The sequence below is a fragment of the Anomaloglossus baeobatrachus genome, chromosome 1, assembly GCF_048569485.1.
Source record: "Anomaloglossus baeobatrachus isolate aAnoBae1 chromosome 1, aAnoBae1.hap1, whole genome shotgun sequence".
Taxonomy (NCBI): Eukaryota; Metazoa; Chordata; class Amphibia; order Anura; family Aromobatidae; genus Anomaloglossus; species Anomaloglossus baeobatrachus.
The window spans coordinates 299,436,946-299,463,474 of NC_134353.1; the positions used below are offsets into that span (position 1 = coordinate 299,436,946).

Consider the following 26,529-nt stretch of genomic DNA (forward strand, 5'->3'; position numbering starts at 1 on the left):
AAAAATAAAGAAAAAAATAATAAACTGAGTAACGCAATACTTACCAAGCCTCCGATGCGTCTGTAACTGCTCCCTCAGCCACTCATTCACTTCCGAGACCACGTATTAGCCTTCATGCATATGCACTGCTTTCCCCACCCATCAGAGTCTGTGGTTGGTTGCAGACAGATACACCCTCACACTGAGAGACAGCAGTCTGATGCTTCCAATCACAGACCTGGTCTCAGGTCTATATCATACAGTAAAAATAAATAAGTAATACATTTGGTGTAGGGTCCCCCCAAATTATGATACTCAACACAGATAAAGCCCACAGTTACAAGCTGCAGCCACTTAGTCATGTGCTTATTGTGGCTGTGTATCACAGTAAGAGGAACCCCATGCAGCTTTTTTTAAATTATTTAAAACACTAATTTAAAAAAACGCTATGTGGTCCCTCTCAATTTTGGTACTGAGCCATGATAAAGTCAGACAGCTGGGTGCTGGTATTCTCATGCTGGGGAGACCCATGCTTATTGGCCCTCAGTCTAAAAATAGCAGCCTGCAGCTGCCCGGAATTGACACATTCTTTAGATGTGACAATCCCGGGACTTTACCCGGCTCTTCCCGATTGCACTGGTGTGGTGTGGTGGTAACCGGGGTAATAAGGGGTTAATATCAGCTCACAGCTGCCACTAAGCCCTAGATTAGTAATGGCAGGCATCTATGCAAACCCCCCATTACTAAACTGTAAGTGAAAGTAAATAAACACAAACACCCAAAACATCCTTTATTTGGAAAAGAAAAAAAAACACCCTCTTTCACCACTTTATTAACCACCAAAACACCCCTGCAGGTCTGACATAATCCACACGAGGTCCCACACTGATTCAGCTCTGCTAAATCTGGAAATACAGTGCATGATCATGGAACATGTCTACATGCTGTAACTGTAGGCTGAGAATGAGCCACGATCAGTGGTGATATCACTCAGGTTAGTTGCGGTCACAGCTGGAGATTCCCATGGTCCTCCACCCATGACTGCAGCTAACCTGATCTCAGGTGGGGCCACTGAGTTTAATGAAGTAACCTGAGCTCAGGTTACCCATGGACACAGATGGAGGACCGTGGGAACCTAGAGCTGTGACCACAACTAACCTGAGTGACGTCACCGCTGATCGCGGCTCATTCTTTGCCTGAAGTTATAGCATGTGGACATTTTCCATGATTATGTGCTGTAATTTCAGATGCAACAGAGCTGAATCGTCATGTAGCCGTATGTGTTTTTTTTGTCTTTTACTCCAAATAAAGGATTTTTTGGGTGTTTGTGTTTATTTATTTCCACTTACAGATTAGTAAGGGGGGGTCTCATAGATGCCTCCCATTACTAATCTAGGGCTTAGTGGCAGCTGTGAGCCTTAATCAACCCCTTATTAACCCGATTGCAATCTCACCAGGGCAATAGGGAAGAGCTGGGTAAAGAGCTAGAATTGTCACATCTAATGGATGTGATAATCCTGGGTGGCTACAGACTGCTATTTTTAGGCTCAGGGGGTCCAATCACCATGGGTCTCCGTAGCTTAAGAATACCATACCCTACTAACGGGCTTTATTATGGCTGGGTATCAAAATTAGGGGGAAAGGCACATCTTTTTTAAATTATTTATTTATTTATTTTTTTAAACCGTATGAGGTTTCTATTATTTTGATACACAGCCATTGGGGGCTGCAGCCTGTAGCCATATGCTGTATCTGTGCTGGGTATTCAGATAGCATAATCCCAACCCAAATATTTCACTACTCGCCCATCTCTATGCATGGAATTCATTTCTTCCTCTTCGGCCTTTATCCATTTTTTGGCTTCCTTTTCTAAGAGATGAGATATGTCTTACCAAGTTGTGAAGTCATATATATTGACTGCAGCTTCATTTAATGAGAGACGTACATATGATTTACCTGTGTTTTCTCTTGTTGAATGCCTCAGTTATAACTGCTCATTTGTAATATTTGGGCTTCTACCTTTTGATTATAGAAGTAGTATGATCACTGGCAGTTTTGCTATTTCTAATGATGGCATCACATTGTTCAGATGACTATTGCTAATAGTAACTCTATCTGTGTTGGGATTGAAGGCTGCTTTACACCAGACAATCTATCGTGCGATAGATCATCGGGGTCACGGTTTTTGTGACGCACATCCGGCATCGCTGGCGATGCCGGCCTGTGTGACACCTCCTAGCGACGCAGTATCGCTCACAAATCGTGAGTCGTGTACTGCTCGCTAGGTTCCATAATATCGTTTAATTTAGTTGTTCATCGTTTCCGGGGTAGCACACGCCGCTCCGTGTGACACCCCGGGAACGATGAACAGCAGCTCACCTGCGTCACGCGGCCGCCGCCGGCTATGTGAAGGAAGGAGGTGGGCGGGATGTTTACGTCCCGCTCATCTCCGCCCCTCCGCTTCCATTGGCCGGCGGCCGTGTGACGTCGCAGTGACGCCGAACATCCCTCCCACACCAGGAAGTGAACGTTCACCGCCCACAGCGAGGTCGGACGGGAGGTAAGTACGTGTGATGGGGGTTACCGACTTTGTGCGCCACGGGCAGCGATTTGCCCGTGACGCAAAAAGGATGGGGCGGGTACGATTGATTGTGAAATTGCACAATCGGTTGTACCGTGTAAAGCAGCCTTTAGGATTCTGTAGCTTTTGCACTTTTCACTGTATTTGACTAATATCCTTTCTTCAGGGCTATTTTCTGGTTTGATATGTTTTCTTCTGGAATATATGTAATTTCTCTTCAACCAAGAACTCCTATGAGCTTTACATTTGACTTTTCCCCATGCCACAGTTCATAGGAAGGATTCTCCATTGTCTTGTAGAAGAGTCTGTTTTGTAAATAAATTACTGTTATTGCATCTTCAGGTAGTCAATAATCTGTTAGCATATATCTGATCATTTCAGTTAGGGTTCCGTTCTTTCCTTCAGCTACCTCTGCACAAGCCTGCAGCTGTCGTATACTCCAATATGGAGCTGCAATCAATAATTGTGCAATCTCCTAAGATTATTCAGAGGTTAAAATTTTCAGTCCAGACGAAAATATAATTCTGTACCATAAAGGTATACTGATATTAAAAGATTGTTTTCTGGCAATAGTACATTTATGTCTATGTGTGCATTGGGTGCACCAGCAACTCACCTAAGCCCGCTTTACACGCTACAATGTATCTTACAATTGTGTCGTCGGGGTCACGTCGTAAGTGACGCACATCTGGCATCGTAAGATACATTGCAGTGTGTAACAGCTACGTGGGATTGCGATTGAACGGTAAAACATTAATCGTCGTTCATTCCTCATGAATTGAACATCAGATTGTTCATCGTACCCAGGGTAGCACACATCGCAGTGTGTGACACCCCGGGAACGATGAACAGATCTTACCTGCATCCTGCGGCTCCCGGCCCACAATGCGGAAGGAAGGAGGTGGGCGGGATATTTACGTCCTGCTCAGCTCCGCCCCTCCGCTTCTATTGGCTGGCTGCCGGGTGACGTCGCTGTGACGCCGAACGTCCCTCCCACTCCAGGAAGTGGACGTTCGCCGCCCAAATCAAGGTCGTATGGACGGGTAAGTACGTGTGACGGGGGTTAATCGTTTGTGCGGCACATTCAACAAAATTGAACGTGCTGCACATACGATGGGGGCGGTTACGATCGCATACGATATCGTATGCAGAATCGTAACATGTAAAGCAGGCTCTAGTCTCCCAAATTGTAAGAAAAATTGGCGACAGTTGGATTTTTTTGTCTGATCGCTAGGATCATTATAAGCAATTCCCATAGATTATATTAGTTTCATTGACAATGCATTTGCTGCATGTTTTTCAATAGTAGAAGGAAATAAATGGCTAACAAAGAATTGGGCATGTTGAAATTCAGCATGTCTGATCCTTCATTGCCACGACATCTAATATCATGTGGTGTGTTAATACACTATACATACTGTTGCTGAAATCTCCTGGTTTGGACAACTTTAATAAGTATGGTCAGGTAAAACCTCTGTATTTTTTTTACATAGCTGAATAAGCTTTTACAGTGATACAGTAGACACAGAATGAATGGTATATAATACATGATTTAAGTCTCTGTTCACTGATTACAGCCGGGAATTTAGTTCAGTCAGATAGAAATGCTATCAATCACAAGGAAAAATAAAGAAAATGGACTAAGGGTCTGCACCTCTAAATGAAGCATGTGATTGGGGCTGAGTGAATGAAAGGAAGATAGAAACTTTTGATGTCATGTGTCCATGGGAACAGAGGCATCCGAGAAAGAAAAATGTTTTAAATTAATCTACACTATAGTTCACCTTCACAGTCATTGACACAATGCACTTGTTGATTAAAGGATTTCTTCTCAAGACTCACAGTGCTGATGAGTCGATAGCCTTGCTATGTCATTTTCAATCTCAAAAGACAACCTCAAATCTCAAAGGCTATGTTTTTAATTATATTTCCTCTTATAATTTGGCCTGTGTATTTCTGCAATTTATACCTTCTCTGTAACAATTTACAGGATGACATTTTATTTTTAGAATGTGTTCTATGTGCATCATGATGAATACATCACCTTCAATGTGTGAGTCCTGGACAGATGTTCATTTCAAGCTCAAAGTCATATCGCTCGGAATAATGTACGACCATGAACTTCTGGATTACTGCTCGCTTTTATCGCATATTTAGTGTTATATATTCTATCTCCAATACGGAAAGATCATCCTATTTAACAAAAAAAATATGGGAAAATATGACAACAAGGTTACTTTAGTGATTATTATCTAAAGATTGCTTTAGGATTGTTATTACTGCCATCAACATTTATTAATTTGGCTTTTTTCCTACCTTTCATATTATTGCATAGCGCATCAGTGCATATGCGCAACAATATCATATAACGACCTCATCAAAGTTTGGGACAACTGTATGCAATACCTTTTTTGATTTTTTTTTTTATTCTTTGACCCTATTGCATGGCAGCTTTGAGTGTTTAGCTGTCATAGTGACTCCAGAGTCTATTCACATTACAGAGTCTGGCAGGCAACCTGATGCTTCTTAGTTGCTCAACCAAAGTCGAGCGGCGACTGTTTTGTGCTCTCTGATCTTCGGTTTAGCAGGAGTTAATTCCTGCTGGCTGATGAATGGCTGCTGGGGTCACAGGTTGCGGACATCCTATCACAGCCACCCCCGCCATTTAAAAGATGGTGAAACCTTGCCTCAAATGCCAAAGATAGCTCTAGCCTTTGCTCCAGCGATAGCAGTCTTTGTGCATGGTGATCCAGTTGTTGGTGAACTGTTGTATGCTATTTGGTGTGCGGTGGAAATATCCTTGTTGTTTGTTTATTTTGTCCTTGTACTTTATTTCTTCCTGAGCACTTATTGTCATTTCCCTGTGTGTGCTTGCAGTGAGTTTAAAATTTGTTTTTCTGTTGTCTGTTGGTATTTGTGGGATTCTTTACTACGATCCCAGCCCTCCCTGGGGGGTAGGAGAGAGGGTGTGTTAAGGCCCTGTCACACACAGAGATAAATCTGTGGCAGATCTATGGCAGATCTGTGGTTGCAGTGAAATTGTGGGCAATCAGTGCCAGGTTTGTGGCTGTGTACAAATGGAACAATATGTCCATGATTTCACTGCAACCACAGATCTGCCAAAGATTTATCTCTGTGTGTGACGGGGCCTTTAGACCAGGGCTGCTCAGGAGTCAGTTGGCGGTCCAGGTCTGGCTTCCCCTTGAATAAGGGACAGTTTATGGCCCCCTGGTCTGAGGATCAGTCTAGGTGCCCATACCCCTGGTTAACGTGTCATTCCCATGACATTAGCTTGGACTAAAATACATTTGCAAACTACTCATGACCCAAACATTTGTATATTTACAGTTCTGGTCAAAAGTTTTAGGCAGCTGTGGAAATGATGCTGCAAAGTAGCTCTGCTTTCAAAAATAGAGGTGTTATTAGTTTATTTTTATTAATTCACAAAATACATAGAGAATGAATGAATAGAAGAAATAAAAAAAATGAATCAATATTTGGTGTGATCACCCTTTGCCTTCACAATTGCTTGTTACCATTTTTAAGCTGAGGAAGGTAAGAATAATGTGTCTTTCATCTGCTGCCCTAAGTTTCCTTGGCGGACCATCTACAGTTCTCAATGTTACTTGTTGTTCGTTTCTTACATACTTGTATAGTTACAGAGGTTGAAAAAAAGTCCTAGGTCCATCTAGTTCAACCTTCCTCCACCAATTATACATTTTGTCATTAGATCATTTATAACCAACAATGTTGTGTGTACTGAGGAAATCATCCAGCCCTTTTATAAAAGCTTTTATAGTATCTGCCATTACTACCTCTTGTGGTAGGGCATTCCACAGTCTGACTGCTCTAACTGTAAAGAACCCATTCCTATTTAGCTGTCGGAATCGCTTTTCTTCCACTTGCAGTAAGTGTCCCGTGGTCCTTAGTATTGTCTTTGGAAGGAATGTGCTAGTCCTTGATATTGACCATACATGTATATATACAGTTGAAACCAGAACCTTTCCCGTTTCAATTAGGATTACCAAAATTACATATATTTCCCTTAAAGGGAAGGAAACCTTAAAGGGAATCTATCAGATCCCCTATACCCTCCAACCCAGCAACATTCATGGCTGTATATACTCAAACCATCCCTGTATAATGATATTGCTAGTATGAAAGAACTACTTATAAACCTTGCTTTTCTATGCTAATTAGGCCTGTGACTAGTTGCAGGGGCATTGTTTCACATGACTAGTCTGCCATATTATCACACCCCTGTGGACGTGTCAAAATGATTGTCATTGCCAGCTTCTGAAAATCTCACGCATGCAAGTGGCTTATTTTGGCCATGTCAGTGCGCCTCTGAAGCTGAGTGTATGCTTCAATGCTTCATTAGGCACACTGCGCATGATCGGAAGTTCAGAATACGTGTACTTGAGACATTTCTGAATTTCTTGTCATGCGCAGTGCTTCTAATGAATCCGGGAAGCATTCATCCTGCTTCTGAAGTGCACAAAAACGACATCAAAATGAACCGTGCGCATGCGCAAGATTTCCAGGAGCTGTAGGTGATGCCGGCTCATGGAAATCATGTTATAATGCCCACAGAGGTGTGATAAGATGGAGAGAGGGCTGACTAGCTAGGGGAAACAATGCCCCGTGACTAGTCAAAGGCCTAATTAGCATAGGGACAGTAAGTCGTTTTTTTAACATTCTAATTAGTGAAGAGTGTTATGCACGTTTTGGTATTTAACACTGACTTCATCTGAACCTCAATGGAAGTAAGTAATTGGGCAGTTCATGGCTGCACCCACATGCTGCCAGCCATAAGCAGATCACTTTTGGGGGAAGGTAGGCAGTATTTTTCAATTTTTTTTTTCCTTGTGTGTGCACACACTGCATCTGATCATTCTGATTATACCCCTAGTGTGAGCCATTCAATCACTGCACACGGCTCGCACAGGGCTGAGTATCCCTCATACCCAAGCACAGCAATGCTCGCTTGAGTGGTTTGCACTTGTACCTCACTCAAACTTTGAATCCAAACTTTGTTTTTTTTGGAAGTTGGTTTCCGAATCCAAACTCTGAACATCGAACCTCAGATTCGCTCATCTCTAATGCTAACCCACCAGCAGCCATTATGTCAGCAGTGCAGTCTGTGGAAAGCTGCACTTACAAGTGAAGGAAGAGAACTTCTAATATATATTAGTAAGTGCCACAAAATAATATCCATAACATAGGGTATAGGCTAAAATAAGAAGGAAATGGCCAACCCCATTACCGTAAGTATCATATCTCTGTACTGTTTCTTAATCACACCTGTTCCTTTAATAGAAGTCTCAGTGACTACATTAACCAGATGAACTTTCTCCCGTATGTCTCCGCTGTATAAACTGTACTCTCTCGGCTTCTTCATGTTCAGTAACAGAATTATATGCTTGGCTATTTTTATTCAACTAGATCAATGCGGCAAATTATTATTCAAGTGGCAGTCCTGCCAAAACTTATTATTTTCATGTGACTGTGTAGTACAGATGCATTCTTCACAATGAATTGGTTTATAGACACAGTCTAATCTTCTTACATCTCATCGAAGCATATACTGCAATGGGAGCCAATCCAATAGTGAAATGTGCCACTAAACTTCCCCAGATAATGTCCTTTTGACCTACTTCATTAACCGCTTCTCGTAGGAGACTTTTGCACACCAGAGCAGTTCATTATTTCAAAGGCAATATAATTGAGATATTTACATGCTACGGACCTCTCCGCAGGCCACCATGGTTATTAATGGAGTCTTGTAAGGGGTGTGATTTTTATAATACTGTTATATTTGAGAATTGCTAGTAATGTAATTCTCTATTCTATAGAATGGAGCTTCACATTAAAAATTACATGTATTCTGTTGTATCAGCAATATACTATATAGCCATTGTATATGCTGCACTACTTTTTTGGGGTACAGTATACCCATTGATCTAGTGGTGTTATTTTTTAACACTTTTTACCACTATTTTACAGCTCTATGGTTTTTGTATTGACATACAGATGTGGCAATTGTAAAATTACCTTTAATCTAACCACACTTTTTTTGGCCCAATGCAATTCATGTAATGTTGCCATTGCTACATAAAGTAAATGAACAGCCCCACTATGTATAATTATGGAAAATGTGTATGCAAACAACATTAATACCTGTTTTTTTGGTACCTTTTATTCGAATATATTGATCAGATGAACCCTTCAATATTTCTTCTGGGACCTTCACTAAAAATGACACTGCTGTCAGAGCTACCTTAGTACCTCCACCTCTTGACAGGGACATCCCCATGCAATGATTAGCGGCTTCATTATCGGGCTTTTTTTACAGGTTTTTGTTTTGGTTTTTTTTAAATTTGTACTCTTTTTCTAAGAGCCATACATCTTTTAGTTTTCTGTCCTCAACACTATAAGAGGGCTTGTTTTTGCTGGATAAGTTGTACTTTTGAATGACACCATTTATTTTATCATTTATATATTTAACATTTTTACTGATGCCATTTTATAGTAGATACAATGTATTGTTCTCCCCTTTTTTTTTGCAATGTTGCTACGGCCAAAAAAACATAGTATTGGCGATTTTTTTTTCTCATTATGCTTAATTACGGGTTCATTTATTTTATATTTTGATATATCAGACTTTTACAACTGCAGCGATAATAAATATGTGCATTTTTAAAAAAAAAAAATGATTTATGTTTAATGGGGCAAAAGGCTGGTGATCTGAACTTTTAGATTTTTTTTATATATTTTTTTCCAATGCTTATTGTTTTTGTTTGTCCCCTTAGGGGACTTGTACATGCAATCATCTGATCGCTTTTACTATACATAGCAATGCTTCAACACAGCTGTGCTTATAAATAAATCACAGTCTCCTATGGATGCCAGCTAAACACTGGCGCTAACAGAAGAATCATCATGGCAAGCACGGGGTTCTTCAGCACTAACTTTCCTGACGTCTCATTTTGTGCGCCAATGGGTACCTAGAATGGGGTGCTCCCTGCTTATACATGTTAAATGGCACTGTCTGAGATTGACAGCAGCATTTAACATGTTAATATTAGTGGGCTGATCTGTGTTCCAACCACGGCTGTAAGGGGCAGATGATGGCTGAATAATTCAGTCATTATATGTCGGGAAAGATACGGGCTTGTGTGCGAGCCCACGTCAAAGGCAGGGACATGACATATGATGTAACAGTTCCTCATATGTTGTGAAGAGGTTAAAAATACTAGCAGACGTTAATTATTGCGAATATGATGGAATCTAGTGTAAAAAAATATATCTATTATGCTGCACAGCATTTGTACACCATAATTTGCTACTTTTAAACTTTCTCTGCCGCTCATGCCTCTTATGTCACTTTAAAAAAGTAGGTAAACTTTAGTGGATAGGGCTGGGTCCTGTACGGCCCAACAATTTTATTATAGTTTAAACCAGAAAGTAGCACAAACTGTAGCGCAATCTATGGCTGCGGTAGATTTGCATTTGTGGTGCACGTAATGCACTCATGCACCAGTAATATCAACATAGAGTCTTAAAAAATGTCCTCATGTGTTGTGAAATGCATTTAAGATGTTTTCCTTTTTGGTACATGTGATTACTGTGGTTCTTAAATTGCTAAAATAAATACAAAGTTTTGATCAAGGATATGATCTGGATACTGGATTGTTTAGGATTGGTCTCATATGAGCGTTGGACAAATATCAGGCTGATGTTAATGATAATGTGACTTACATAGTCAAATCTGACATTTAAATATAAGCAAGCAAATAATTCCCAGTAAAATAGATGGGCGACTTTGAGTGAAATTGAATTCTACTTGAATTTTACAAAAATTTGCACTCTTCCAAATACGGAATTCTTTTCCATTCACTATGCTTGCATTCAAAACATTATTGCGGCCACCATTTTTCCAGCTAAAGGTTAAAAAGAAAAAAACATACTCATCAAACGGTTTACCTCTCCAGCCGCACCTACTGCTCTTCGTCTACTGTCTAACGTCTCACCTTCAGCCCAATATTCATTCTAAGGAGTACTTTGCACACTGCGACATCGCAAGCCGATGCTGCGATGCCGAGCGCAATAGTCCCCGCCCCCGTCGCAGCTGCGATATCATTGTGATATCTGCCGTAGCGAATATTATCGCTACGGCAGCTTCACATGTACTCACCTGGCGCTCTGGCCGGCAACCCGCCTCCTTATTAAGGGGGCGGGTCGTGCGGCATCACTGCGACGTCACGCGGCAGGCGGCCAATAGGAGCGGAGGGGCAGAGATAAGCGGGATGTAAACATCCCGCCCACCTCCTTCCTTCCGCATATCCTACGGGAGCCGCAGTGACGCAGGTAGGAGATGTTCCTCGCTCCTGCGACTTCACACACAGCGATGTGTGCTGCCGCAGGAGCGAGGAACAACATCGGACCGTCGCGTCAGCGTAATTATGGATTACTCCGACACTACACCGATGATACGATTACGACGCTTTTGTGCTCGTTAATCATGTATCATCTAGGATTTACACACTATGATATCGCCTGCGATGCCGGATGTGCGTCACTTTCAATTTGACCCCACCGACATCGCACCTGCGATGTCGTAGTGTGCAAAGTGCCCCTTAGTCTGTGCGTACAACAATGAGCAGGCCTTGGAGGTGAACGTGCATGCTTTGGGACATACAGCTGGACATCCGGACTAAAGCTGCAGACACATTAGCATATGGCATCCGATGCGAGAGTAACGGAATGGAAGGGATATGCTAATGTTCCACGGCTCAGGCTCTGCTGCGAGCGTGAGACGAGTGTCATGCGACTGTGACCCGATCTTGCGATCGGGTCACAGCTGCAGAGCTGAGGATGGGCGCTGCATAGAAGAGGAAGGGGTTAATCCCCCCCATCTCCTCCATTGTTAGTCTGTGCGTATATTGCACTGCACTGGGATAACATCCAACTGCAGTCCGATGTTTCTCTCGCACCCATTCACTTGAATGGGTGCGAGTGATATGGCTCTTGCAGAAAATCGCAGAATGCTACGATTTTTTCCTCAGTCCGTTTAGGGCTGAGAAAAAATCGCTGATCTGAGCTGCAGCATTGTCTTACATGGGGCCAAGTACAATGTGAGATTTTGTCACATTGCACTCGTGCGAGTCATACGCAAGTGTGAGCATAGCCATAGAGTGAATATTGGACTGGACATGTGGCAAGACGAAGGACCAGGAGTGGCTAGATACATGAGCTGTGAGATGACTCTTAAGTATTTTTTTTATTTTTTACATCTTACATTTATTTTACCCTGGGGTCTCCAGAGACCCCAAAACATAATAAGGGACATTACATTTGAATATATTAATTTCTCCGCTACTCGAATTTCCCAATAAAATCCACACAGACAAATTTTTTAATTTTGCCTGATTCACTCATTTCTATTTCCAATTTTTCAATATGCATGTTAGGCCTTCGAAAAGAAAGGTTAGGCCATGTGCACACACAGTGCAGTTTTTGGTGCAGTTTTAGGTGCAGTTTGTTGCCCTAAACTGCATGTCTCTCCTCCCAGCAAAGTCTATGAGGATTCAGAAAGGCTGTGCGCACGTTGCTTCTTATTTCCTTGCCGTTTTGGTCTCAGAAAAAAAGCAGCATGTCACTTCTTTCTGCGTTTTTGACCTGCGTTTTTCCATTGACTATAGTGAAAAACGTACAGAAAAACGCACTAAAAAATGCATTGAAAAGTGACAAAAATGCACCAAAAACACACTGAAACGCGGCAAAAATTAATGATTTTTATGGCCAAAGGTGCGTTTTTCTGCCAAAGGGTGCATTTTTTGCTGAAGATACCAAACTGCAGTGTGCGCACATAGCCTTACAATACTTTTCCTTGACTACAAAACTACAAAGGCTTATAAATTGACAGAAAATATGCTTCAAGTGGCACAGTCCCATTTTAGTTTTCCATTTGACCATGATTTTATAGTTTTTTTTATTTGCTTTCCCATCTTTGGAGAAGAAGGCTTCACTGTTCAAGGCATTACAGTTCTGACATTCTTCTGCAGACTCATGTCTCAGTATAATTTCATGTTCTTGTTGTAATGTGTGGCTGCCACTGAATGCGATCCCTGGTGATCACTCTGCTATGCACTTGTCAAAATGATCTCTCAAGTGACCGCCTCTACTGTAGAAGTGGCGTTAGGGTCATAATGGTCTTTAAAAAAAGACTATTTGGATTATAACAAAGAGAGAGAAAGCCACTTGAGCTAAAAATATCATAAAATACACATAAAAGTAAGAGGACAAAAAGGGCATTCTACACGACACATCAAACATAACACAACACTAAAGCCACGTCCTGTTTTATCTCCCCACAATTAGCCTTTGTTCATAATATTCCATATAGTAAAAGGAGATATATATTCAATAGTATCCATTCTACAGAGATAACCTTTGCATTCTTTCAGTTGTCATAGGGATATATCTCAAGTCATGTATTTTTATATTATATATCGACTATGTCGGAAAGAACGAAGAGCCTCTGCTTTATCATGCTTTGCCTTTATTGGAAATTGTGTGTACACACAGTTGGTCAATTAAATATATATAACATATTGGGGGGGTTTAAGGAAGATACAACTCTGGGACTTAGTTTGTGGAAAACATTTTCTGTAAAAATATGGCAACGCCGCTCATATCTTACCTGCAAGGCAACATAGGCTCCTGTATAATTTATTTATATTGTATTATTGATATACTGCTGGTGTGCTGTAAATGGATTTTTTCATTAACATCAGCTCATGTCCCCATAGATGATTTAGGCAATAAGGGACAAAATCTAAGAAACAAACCCATGAGGGTCACATAGAGAAAATACATACCCCATGCTGATTGTCCCTGTTGTATTACATCTAATTAAATCTGTACCATTAGACAAATGTTATAGAATTTACTTGCCACAAGTTACTGGTATGTGGACAGAAGTGTTGAACTAAAAGGAATATTCTGCATAAAATTACTTTACTGTGTTATGCCAAGTGCAAGGTCCAGGGGATGATGCATGACACCGAGATTCAAGAAGTATCCTTGTGCCATTTACCCCCTCTTATTGTGTAAGGCCTTCTTCACACATACGTATAAAACATATACATTAAAAAACAGTACAGGTGTCATCAGTGTTTTCCATCAGTGTGTCATCTGTATGTCATCCGTGTGTCATCCATATGTCATCCGAGTGTCATCTGTATGTCATCCATGTGTCATCTGTGTGTCTTCTGTGTGTCATCACTGTATCATCCGTGTGTCATCTGTGTGTCATCTGTATGTCATCCGTATACCATCTGCATGTAACTTGTGTGTCATCCATGTGTAATCAGTGTGCCATCAGTGTGTCATCAGTGTGTCATCTATCTTTCATCAGTGTTTCATCAGTGTGTCCTCTGTGTTATCAGTGTGTCATCCATGTGTCATTACTGTGTCATCACTGTGTCATCCATGTGTCATTACTGTGTCATCACTGTGTCATCCGTGTGTCATCTGTGTGTTATCCGTGTGTCATCATTGTATCATCAGTGTGTCCTTTGTGTCATTAATGTGTCATCTGTGTCATGAGTGTGTTATCCATGTGTCATGAGTGTGTTATCCGTGTTTCATCATTGTCAGTGTGTCATTAATGTGTCATCTGTGTGTCATCCATGTGTCATCAGTGTATCATCTGTGTGTCATCCGTGTGTCATCCGTGTGTCATCTGTGTGTCATCAGGGTATCATCAGTGTGTCACCTGTGTGTCATCAATGTGTCATTTTTGTGTCATCAGTGTGTCCTACATGGGTCATCAGTTTATCATCAGTGCGACACCTCTGTGTCATCACTGTGTCATCCATGTTTCATCATGTTTTTCGGATAAAGAAAATAATTAATTAAATTACAAAACCTCTCCTATACTTTGCAGTGTTAAACACATACAGCACACGGATGGCACACAGAGGACACATATATGCCATCCGTGTGCTGTGCAATTTTTTTAATGTCCCTTGTCATCCATGCTGTCAGAAAAAAAAACATGTCTCCATGTGCTTCACACGGATAAACAGTCTGTATGAAAACACTGACATGTGACTATCAGCAGAGGTTATAATGCATATGTATGGTACAAATGAAAAAAAAAATCAGATTTCACTAATACTGGAAACATGGACATGTTAAGGAGGCCTATCACAGTGTGTCACAGTGTTTCTTTAACCACACAGTCAGCTTTGGTTCCTGTAGATGTAAGGATTATGAACCCCACCATATACACTGTTGACTTGGTTGGAATATTAACCCACTACTCGCAATCCTGTAGGATCCTGCATATCTTGAACATCTTAGGTACTTTCTTCTAGAGCTTAGTCCTTATAGGGATTTTCCCACAAACAAAGTTCATTTAATTAATAGATCTTGGAATAATAATAAGTTCCCCATTTGGATATGTTTAAAAAAATGTTCCTGAGCTGAGATAATCTTCTATATGTGTCCCTGCTATGTACTGTGTAATGGCCGTGTCTAACCATACAGAGAGATGGTCTGATCATAAGTAAGTAAAAATATAAACTGATATTACAGTGCGGAATCGTAAATAATTCTTTCTTTGAAGTAAAACAATTTTTAAAAACAGGCAGTTACCTCACAAAAAGAATCAGCTGTGATCCCATGCTGTAATGTCATTATACTCTTCTACATCCTCCCCTGCCCAAGAGCTGTGGTATGATCAGGCCATGTCCCTGTACAGTCAGACACAGCCATTACACAGTACATAGCAGGGACACATGTCAAAGATTATCTCAGCACAGGAACATTTTTAAAACACATCCAATTGTGGAAATTATTAGTATTCCAAGTTAGATTGATTAAAAGGAACTTTGTTTTGGGGGAAAACCCCTTGAGGCCTCTTTCACACATTCGTGAAAAACCACGCACGTTTTTCACGGATGTGTCAAAGGTGCATTTTGCCCTCCGTGAGCCGTGTTTATGGCCTACATGTGTTCTCCGTGTGTTATCCGTGATAACACACGGAGAACGGGAACTTTCTACTCACCTGTCCCTGGCGTCGCTGTCCGTGGTGCTGATCTTTGGTCTCCGGTCCTGCTGACTCCCCGCTGCTGCTGCTTCTGGCCGCAGTGAAGTGAATATTCAATGAGCATAATGAGCGGCGGTCGGAAGCAAGTGACAGCAGCGGCAGAGACAGGAGGGCTGGAGAAGGTGAGTTAATTTTTTTTTTATTTTCTCAAACACGTGTGTTTTCTCCGGCGCGCGTCACACGGAACACCTCCGTGTTGTCCATTTGCGTTCCATGTGACACCCGTGATGCCGGAGAGAAACGGACATGTCGATGTGTGGAGCACACAGACACACGTATGCTCCACACGTACACACGGTCCATGGCAGAACACGCACGTGAGCGCAGACCCATTGATTTTAATGGGTCTACATGGGCCCGTGTCTCCGGTACGTGAGGAAAAGGACAAAACACGTACCGGAGACACGGACGTGTGAAAGAGGCCTAAGGAAGTAAGAAACTTGAAGATCATGCCTCCTGGGCTGAGAAGACTCCATTTATATACAGGGAAGAGGAAGGCACAAGAGCATAACATAAAACATGCCAGATTTAAGAGATCAGCAGCATTTATACCAGGTAAAATGTTAGAATTATGGCGAGGGACAGGGCCTCTTTAACGTGATAATATATTGTTTTGCTTTTAGTATTATCCTTCAAGTCTATTTGTGCCACTTTTGTGCCGCTTTGTAAGTCATGGTTGTCACTCCGCTCTGCACGCCACGGCTTATCCATATTTGCTATGTCTACACACATTTTTATCATTTCTCCTTAGCACTGGTTAGATGACCTCTGGGATATATTGATGTTTGTGTTATGTCTGGTATAGCAGTCACAGTTCACGATTACACAAGATACACTAGATGCTCTCTCAGATTTGTTCTCTTTGCTGCATGTAACAGGAAAGCTCCTGCGACACTAAAGTTACTGGAGTCAGACAGAAAGTCTTATTATCTATGGAGAAACACAGAATTAATTATGGTCTAGACAAAATAAATGAAAGCAGGAAGCCTAATGTATGACTCACGGAGAAATAAAAGGCTGCAAAATTACAAGATAGTGTTTGTCTGCAAAGGAATTTCCAGACAATAGTCACATTTTAGATAAAAGTATTCAGATGTGAGATGCTACTGCAGAATGGAGATGGTAGTGATGATCTGCAGCGGCTTCCATCATATTTACATACTACTGATGCTTGGCTTCTTATGTAAATCATGGCATGTGCCAGTCTGAGAATTACTAATGTAGCCAGGAATGCCATCATCTTATACCCTTCCGCTCAAGGTGCGGTGACTTGAGTCTTCTATGGTTGCCTCAGATAGGCAAAGTCTTTGTGATGGGTGCTGCCCCGGAATCCATCCTTGATGGATACTTCCATTGAGTGTCTGCTGACATACATACCATTCATTTCTACACAAAATAGAATATTACAGAAAAATCCTGCTTTATAGAGAAATAAAATTCTCCCGTGCCATATCTCACTAATTAGTCTGGGGGCACAGCTGCCACTCACTACCAAAGTAGTAAATATAAGAGTTGTCAATTGATTGATGGATTTTAACTGGTGAATTGTTTACTACAGACCACCCATAGAAGACAGTCAAACGCTCCTGACCACAGTAGTATCTTGTGGACCTCCAGGTGCATTGATGACAAGACCGGTCATTATAACAATGCACCACTGTACTGAAATCAACGAAGAAGACTGGAAGATCCAGCTAAAAGAGCAGTCTATACAAGGAGAGTGGGAGGTGAGAAACCTGTTTATTATCTATCTATCTATTTATCTGCCTAACTACCTATCTGACTGTCTATCTATTTATGTGACCGTCTGTCTGTCTATATCTATCTATCTATCTATCTATCTATCTATCTGTCTGTCTGACTGTCTGTCTATCTATCTATCTATCTATCTATCTGACTGTCTATCCGTCTGACCATCTATCTATCTATCTATCTATCTATCCATCTATCTGTCTATCTATCTATCTATCTATCAATCTATCTATCTATCTATCTATCTATCTATCCATCTATTCATGTATCTATCTATCTATCTATCTATCTATCTATCTATCTATCTATCTCTCTATCACATCTCTAGCCTGTGTGTATCTCCCATCTGTTTGTCAGGCTGCCTATCATTGGTATACATTTGCGATGATTAAACCGATTTGTCAGTAATCTGTGGCCATAAGACTGGACCCTTTTCAAATGCTTGCAACATGCTTGGGTGCTCAGTTCTCGTAACAAGCAGTTGGATGCTCAGATGAGCGTGACTCATGTACAGAGTATAATGGAAGTCAATGCAAAACTCAAGCATTTTTCCTGGAAAAGTGGGAAAATGCTCAAGTTCCCCAATGACTTCTATTATACTTGGGTACTTCAGTCACAACGATCTGAGCATCAACTGCTCGTTATGTGTACTGAGCACCAGAGCATGGTAGTGCTCACTCATCACTACTTGCAACCTAAAAATCAAAAGTGGAGTCAGGGCTTCCAGCAGGTAGAAGGTGGTTTGCAGGTCTCCCATCGGGTAGCAAAGAACTACTGACATGACCACTTGGCCAGGGTCCTGAGAATCAATATGATCATCTCTAGTATATATACTGTACATGAATACATTGCATTTTATTTTTATATACAGTGTGTCCACCCATATCCTGTCCACCGCCATTAACTTGAGAATGGCAGCAGCTATAGGTATAGAAGTGGTGTCTAGGTATAGTAAAGTAGGCATGCGCTACGCAATGAAATCACCTATAGCGCCACCAGGTGGAAAATAATGGAGTTAGCATTTTTATCTTGAAAACGGAACGAGATAGAGAAAAAAAGTGAATTACAAAGTTGCAGGGCATCATCATTTCAATATGAATCGACACCTTGCATACAGAAATGCTATGATATAAAACCCATGACCCCCCCCCAAAACACTGAATGCTGGTCACGCATATGGTGCTCATTTAACTTTGATGCTCAAAGTGGCCACCGTCAGCTGCAATGCACATCTGGACTCTGGACAGCATACTGTACCTTGCTGCACGTTGTGCAATATAGTAGGTGACACATTTGCACAAGCATCGGTAATACGTCGTCGTAGGTACTGCAATGTTGGTGGAGGGGTCGCATACACCTGCTGTTTGATGTGACCTCACAGAAAGAAGTCCAATGGGGTCAGGTCAGGTGAGCGTGGAGGCCACTCCATGCAGCCACCATACCCAATGATTTGTAGGAAGGTCTCCATGAGGTATTGCTTCACGTCCACAGCCTTGTGAGTTTCACACATTCTAATCATAGCATTTCTATATGCAAAGTGTCAATTCGTATTGAATTGATGATGCCCTACAACTTTGTAATTCACTTTTTTTCTCTGTCTCGTTCCGTTTTCGAGTTTTCCACCAGGTGGCACTGTAGTAGGTTTCATTGTGTAGCGCATGGCTACTTTACTATACCTAGACACCACTTCTATGCCTATAGCTGCCGCCGTTCTCAAGTTAATGGTGGTGGACAGCATATGGGTGGACACACTGTATGTATGAATTGTCAGTATCCTTTTTTTCTCCTTTTTTCCTTTAATTTGTTCTAGTCTGCCCTTTCCCCAGGTAAATTACCTGTATATGCAGCTAATCCCTAATATGCATCTCATTAGGCTCCATATTACACATGCCCTGCACAACTCTGCTGGATGGACCTCAGATCACTATACAGTACAACCATATGATAATCCGAGCTCCGCTCAGTAGAAACACAGCTTGTCCAAATGTTCAGCCCTAATACTAGCTATAATATCACACCTGTACTTGGCCCAACAAATGCCAATCAGAAGACACTTTTTTATAACCTAAATCTATAACCACATGTTCAGATTTTGAATCACAGAAGTCGAATCACCCCTATGTAACAAATAATGGCTATTCCTGCCCCATGGTACATTTTGGTGGTTGTAAATGTTAGAATATATAGGTTGAGAATATGTTTATTTGTGCTTTCCTCAAATATTTTTGCTATATTTTTAAATGTTTTTCCATGTACTTCAGAAGAAAAAAAAATCTAAATACTATTTCTAGATTTTCCCTGCATCTAGTGGCTGATTTACTACATCTGAGCTACTATATAGGTATAGATAGGCTGGTGTACTTGCCACTGGTGACACCTAGTGGCCATAGTGTATAATTGTAGTAAGTGAGGATTTATTGATGGCTTGTTTACTTATGTTTGATTGATATTAAATTTAGCTCAATATTTGCAAACGTGCAATGAATTACATCAATAACTTAAAGGCATTGTCTAATCTTTGTTTTTAATAGGTAAAAGAGCAAAGTGCTCCTAAAAACAAGCCACTTTGCAATTATTATTATTATTATTTATTTATTTTTTTTTAAAATCAATGTTCTCAAGAATAGAGGGATCTTTTTATTTCATTTTTTTACTGCTTGTTGCATGGGTTTCATCTAGAGTCTACTATTGGTGGTTGATTTTCAAGGCAAGTAGTGCAGCACTTACAAGCTGTATGCTATGCAGTTTGTAAGTGCTGTTTCGGTGGTGGCTGGATCAATGGATCCAGCCAGATAACTGGATCCAGCCAACCTCAGGTTCCTTGTGCTCATTGATGCTGCAGAGGCAAACCTCAATCTCAAGCATCTTAAGAGAGATCACAGCTTGGGGCAGCAGCGCAGCCATGCTGCTGGTGCAAGCTGGCAATCATCAACTTTGTGATAGTAGTTTATATATGGCTACCGCCCATACATTCTCAGCACCAAGTCAGGTCTACCATGCTGGAGATTTTTGTCAGATAATGATATTGTCTGGCAGCCACTTACCCCTTCTCTATTAATTAATATTTCTACATATCCAGCTGTAAAGGGGGCTTTACATGCTACGATATCGTTAATGTTTTATCGTCGGGGTCACGTTGTTAGTGACGCACATCCGGCGTCATTAACGATATCGCAGCGTGTGACACCGCAGGAGCGAGGAACATATCCTTACCTGCCTCCATCGGCAATGCGGAAGGAATGAGGTGAGCGGGATGTTACATCGGTTACAGCGGTGACGTCGCTGTCCTGCCGAACGTCCCTCCCCCTTCAGGGAGGGATTGTTCGGCAGTCACAGCGACGACGATGACCAGGTAAGTGCGTGTGACGCTGCTGTAGCGATAATGTTTGCTACGGCAGCGAACACATGATATCGCACACACGACGGGGGCAGGTGCTTACACGCTCGATATCGCTAGCAATTGCTAGCAATATCGTAGCGTGTAAAGCCCGCTTAAGTTGTTCCCTCCGTTAACAATCACGGTCAATCAATATATTCAACAATATAAACAATCTAAGACAATGTTACTAGAGAAAAGTGTAGCTGCTATTCAGGGTCTTAACAAAGTTAAAGAGGACTTTTCACCAATGTTTCATGTTGAACTGGACACACAATGCGATAGTAGCTGTAAGGCAGAATAAAATGTTTTTGTTTGTTTTTTAATACTACATCTGTTACAGGGGGCTGTCTGATAATAAAACCCAAAGGAATATCAGACAGTCAGGGTCCACCGTGCAAAGAATCTGCTGCAGACTATGGCAGAGGATAAGGGGTATATAAGTGTGCCACTGTAAATAGTAATAGCACAAGTGCAGAGTGCAATACCTCTGTTAAACTCACAGAGGAATATAATTAGGAAATAAAGCAATTCCTCCCTTGCTTGGAGGGTGTGTGGTATGGTCTTTGTTAATGGTCACAGAGACAAAAGCAGTGAGTGGGAAATGGCACCTACCTAGGTCCGTTCCTCTAGTGGTGCCAGGAGACGGACAGCAGCGTAAGCCGCACAAAGCTCCTACCTGCGTTCGCTCCACTAGTGTGTAAGGACACGAACCACTAGATATGTTACCTGCCTAGGTCCGCTCCACTAGTGGTGCAAAAGAGACGGACAGCAGCATAAGCCGCACAAAGCTCCTACCTATGTTCGCTCCCGTAATGTGCGAGGATACGAACAACTGCCAGACGCAGTATAAGGAACGTTACCCTAGCGGCAACGTCCACCTACGAGTAGAATCACAAGGCCCAGCCGGACCATGTGCCTCAGGCACCTGCCTATGTCCGCTCCACTAAGATGTAAGGATACGGACCGCAGCCGAAGCTGTAAGGTATAAGAACGCTACCCTGCCGGTAGCGCTCACCCAGCATAGACATAGAGATGCCTAGAGGGACGTGCACAGAGCGTCTACTCTCATGCATGAACCAAGAGGACTGAGCGCCGGGCGGCGTACGTCAGGGTCTTATATAGACTCTGTGCCTCATCCAAGATGGAGGACACCAGAGCCAATCCGCTGCTAGAACGACAGCAATGACGTCACGCTGGCCTATCACCGAGCAAAGCATCACAAGCACATGACCAGGGACCAATCGGCATAGAAGGTATCAGAGACATGTGACCACATGTCACAAGCACATGACCAGCGGCCAATCAGCTTAGAAGGTGTCAGAGACAAGTGACCTCGTGTTAGCGATGATGTCAGCCGCACATGTGCAATGGCTCCAAGATAGGACTTAGTCTCCAGCGCTTGCACATGTGCAGTAGCAAGAAATCTGAACATAGTCTCCAGTGCTCGCACATGTGCAGTAGCAAGAAATCCGAACATAGTCTCCAGTGCCACAGCAACCGTAACAGTACCTCCCCCTCAAGGGCCCCCTCCCGGCGACGCAGGTAATCCGCAACTAAGTCGGGAGCATGGACAGCCTCCTCAGGCTCCCAAGAGCGATGTTCCGGGCCGTAGCCCTCCCAATCTATCAAGAAGAACCTGCGCCCTCTAACCATCTTAGAGCCAACTATGGCTCGTACCTCATAGCTAGAGTGAGAGGAATCAGAGGCAGGAGAGTGCACTTCACGAGTGTGAGGTAAAATAGCCGGCTTTAGCAGTGAGACATGGAAATTGTCATGGATCAAAAGATGGACGGGTAACTTCAATTGGTAGACTACAGGATTTACCTGTTGAAGAACCTCATAAGTAGAGATGAGCGAACCGGTCGCGGTTCGGCTCGAGGTTGGTTCGCCGAACGGACCTCCCGTTCGAGTTCGGTTCGTCGAACGTTCGACGAACTGAACTCGAACTGCATAGGAAACAATGGCAGGCAATCACAAACACAGAAAAACACCTAGAAAACACCCTCAAAGGTGTCCTAAAGGTGACAAACAACTCAAACACATTGGAAAGTGACAAGGACATATACTCATGCGAAAACAAAACAGCTGGACAAGGAAAAAGAGGAGGACACACAGATATAGGCATGGCACGCCCTTCTAAAATCATGTAAAACACCGCAAGGTGATTCCAAGCGGAGTCTCCCTTTTTTCCAAAAATTGGGCCACACACACACCCACCCCTTCAGTGGTAGCACTTGTGCCCCAGTTGCACACTTCACAGCTAGATTTGCATCAAGCACATTCAAAAATACGCCATAATTAACCGTCCCCAGGATGACACCAGGGTAGGTAGCTAAGTCTTTCCTGATCCCAGCTCTGTGCAGCTTGGATCATTTATAAAAAACACAGCAATCAAGGGTTACTCCAAGCGGAGTCTCCCTTTTTTCCAAAAATTGGGCCCCACACACACCCACCCCTTCAGTGGCAGCAGTTGTGCCCTAGTTGTACACTTCACAGCTACATTTGCATCAAGCACATTCAAAAATACGCCATTCTTATCCGTCCCCAGGATGACACCGGGGTAGGTAGCAAAGTCTTTCCTGATCCCAGCTCTGTTCATCTTGGCTTCTTTTAAAAACAATGTAAGCAAGGGTTACTCCAAGCGGAGTCTCCCTTTTTTCCAAAAATTGGGCCCCACACACACCCACCCCTTCAGTGGCAGCAGTTGTGCCCTAGTTGTACACTTCACAGCTACATTTGCATCAAGCACATTCAAAAATACGCCATTCTTATCCGTCCCCAGGATGACACCGGGGTAGGTAGCAAAGTGTTTCCTGATCCCAGCTCTGTTCATCTTGGCTTCTTTTAAAAACAATGTAAGCAAGGGTTACTCCAAGCGGAGTCTCCCTTTTTTCCAAAAATTGGGCCCCACACACACCCACCCCTTCAGTGGCAGCAGTTGTGCCCTAGTTGTACACTTCACAGCTAGATTTGCATCAAGCACATTCAAAAATACGTCATTCTTATCCGTCCCCAGGATGACACCGGGGTAGGTAGCAAAGTCTTTCCTGATCCCAGCTCTGTTCATCTTGGCTTCTTTTAAAAACAATGTAAGCAAGGGTTACTCCAAGCGGAGTCTCCCTTTTTTCCAAAAATTGGGCCCCACACACACCCACCCCTTCAGTGGCAGCAGTTGTGCCCTAGTTGTACACTTCACAGCTAGATTTGCATCAAGCACATTCAAAAATACGTCATTCTTATCCGTCCCCAGGATGACACCGGGGTAGGTAGCAAAGTCTTTCCTGATCCCAGCTCTGTTCATCTTGGCTTCTTTTAAAAACACATCAAGCAAGGGTTACTCCAAGCGGAGTCTCCCTTTTTTCCAAAAATTGGGCCCCACACACACCCACCCCTTCAGTGGCAGCAGTTGTGCCCTAGTTGTACACTTCACAGCTACATTTGCATCAAGCACATTCAAAAATACGCCATTCTTATCCATCCCCAGGATGACACCGGGGTAGGTAGCAAAGTCTTTGCTGACCCATGACTTGTTCATCTTGGCTTCTTTTAAAAACAATGTAAGCAAGGGTTACTCCAAGTGGAGTCTCCCTTTTTTCCAAAAATTGGGCCCCACACACACCCACCCCTTCAGTGGCAGCAGTTGTGCCCTAGTTGTACACTTCACAGCTACATTTGCATCAAGCACATTCAAAAATACGCCATTCTTATCCGTCCCCAGGATGACACCGGGGTAGGTAGCAAAGTCTTTCCTGATCCCAGCTCTGTTCATCTTGGCTTCTTTTAAAAACACATCAAGCAAGGGTTACTCCAAGCGGAGTCTCCCTTTTTTTCCAAAAATTGGGCCCCACACACCCACCCATTCAGTGGCAGCAGTTGTGCCCCAGTTGTACACTTCACAGCTAGATTTGCATCAAGCACATTCAAAAATACGTCATTCTTATCCGTCCCCAGGATGACACCGGGGTAGGTAGCAAAATCTTTCCTGATCCCAGCTCTGTTCATCTTGGCTTCTTTTAAAAACACATCAAGCAAGGGTTACTCCAAGCGGAGTCTCCCTTTTTTCCAAAAATTGGGCCCCACACACACCCACCCCTTCAGTGGCAGCAGTTGTGCCCTAGTTGTACACTTCACAGCTACATTTGCATCAAGCACATTCAAAAATACGCCATTCTTATCCATCCCCAGGATGACACCGGGGTAGGTAGCAAAGTCTTTGCTGACCCATGACTTGTTCATCTTGGCTTCTTTTAAAAACAATGTAAGCAAGGGTTACTCCAAGCGGAGTCTCCCTTTTTTCCAAAAATTGGGCCCCACACACACCCACCCCTTCAGTGGCAGCAGTTGTGCCCTAGTTGTACACTTCACAGCTACATTTGCATCAAGCACATTCAAAAATACGCCATTCTTATCCGTCCCCAGGATGACACCGGGGTAGGTAGCAAAGTCTTTCCTGATCCCAGCTCTGTTCATCTTGGCTTCTTTTAAAAACACATCAAGCAAGGGTTACTCCAAGCGGAGTCTCCCTTTTTTTCCAAAAATTGGGCCCCACACACCCACCCATTCAGTGGCAGCAGTTGTGCCCCAGTTGTACACTTCACAGCTAGATTTGCATCAAGCACATTCAAAAATACGTCATTCTTATCCGTCCCCAGGATGACACCGGGGTAGGTAGCAAAGTCTTTCCTGATCCCAGCTCTGTTCATCTTGGCTTCTTTTAAAAACACATCAAGCAAGGGTTACTCCAAGCGGAGTCTCCCTTTTTTCCAAAAATTGGGCCCCACACACACCCACCCCTTCAGTGGCAGCAGTTGTGCCCTAGTTGTACACTTCACAGCTACATTTGCATCAAGCACATTCAAAAATACGCCATTCTTATCCATCCCCAGGATGACACCGGGGTAGGTAGCAAAGTCTTTGCTGACCCATGACTTGTTCATCTTGGCTTCTTTTAAAAACACAGCAAGCAAGGGTTACTCCAAGCGGAGTCTCCCTTTTTTTCCAAAAATTGGGCCCCACACACCCACCCATTCAGTGGCAGCAGTTGTGCCCCAGTTGTACACTTCACAGCTAGATTTGCATCAAGCACATTCAAAAATACGTCATTCTTATCCGTCCCCAGGATGACACCGGGGTAGGTAGCAAAGTCTTTCCTGATCCCAGCTCTGTTCATCTTGGCTTCTTTTAAAAACACAGCAAGCAAGGGTTACTCCAAGCGGAGTCTCCCTTTTTTTCCAAAAATTGGGCCCCACACACCCACCCATTCAGTGGCAGCAGTTGTGCCCAAGTTGTACACTTCACAGCTACATTTGCATCAAGCACATTCAAAAATACGCCATAATTAACCGTCCCCAGGATGACACCAGGGTAGGTAGCAAAGTCTTTCCTGATCCCAGCTCTGTTCATCTTGGCTTCTTTTAAAAACAATGTAAGCAAGGGTTACTCCAAGCGGAGTCTCCCTTTTTTTCCAAAAATTGGGCCCCACACACCCACCCATTCAGTGGCAGCACTTGTGCCCTAGTTGCAAACAGGATGTTTTGATTTGCATCAAGCACATTCCAAATCAACAAGCATTTACTCTCCCCAGGATGACACAGGGGTAGTAAATTCCTTCTGGATCCATGACTTGTTCATTTTGATGAACGTCAGTCTGTCCACATTGTCACTGGACAGACGCGTGCGCTTATCTGTCAGCACACACCCAGCAGCACTGAATACACG

At 42.7% G+C, this 26,529-nt stretch overlaps 1 protein-coding gene across 3 annotated transcripts in view; it reads left to right on the forward strand.

Annotated features, from left to right (window-relative positions):
* UNC5C (unc-5 netrin receptor C) overlaps window positions 1-26,529 on the forward strand; it is a 556,745-nt gene that overhangs the window by 486,324 nt on the left and 43,892 nt on the right. For all 3 annotated transcript variants that reach the window (XM_075350956.1, XM_075350967.1, XM_075350963.1), the window contains one exon: window positions 17,239-17,407. In XM_075350956.1, coding sequence (XP_075207071.1) covers window positions 17,239-17,407 — 169 coding nt within the window. The remainder of the gene's footprint in view (window positions 1-17,238; window positions 17,408-26,529) is intronic.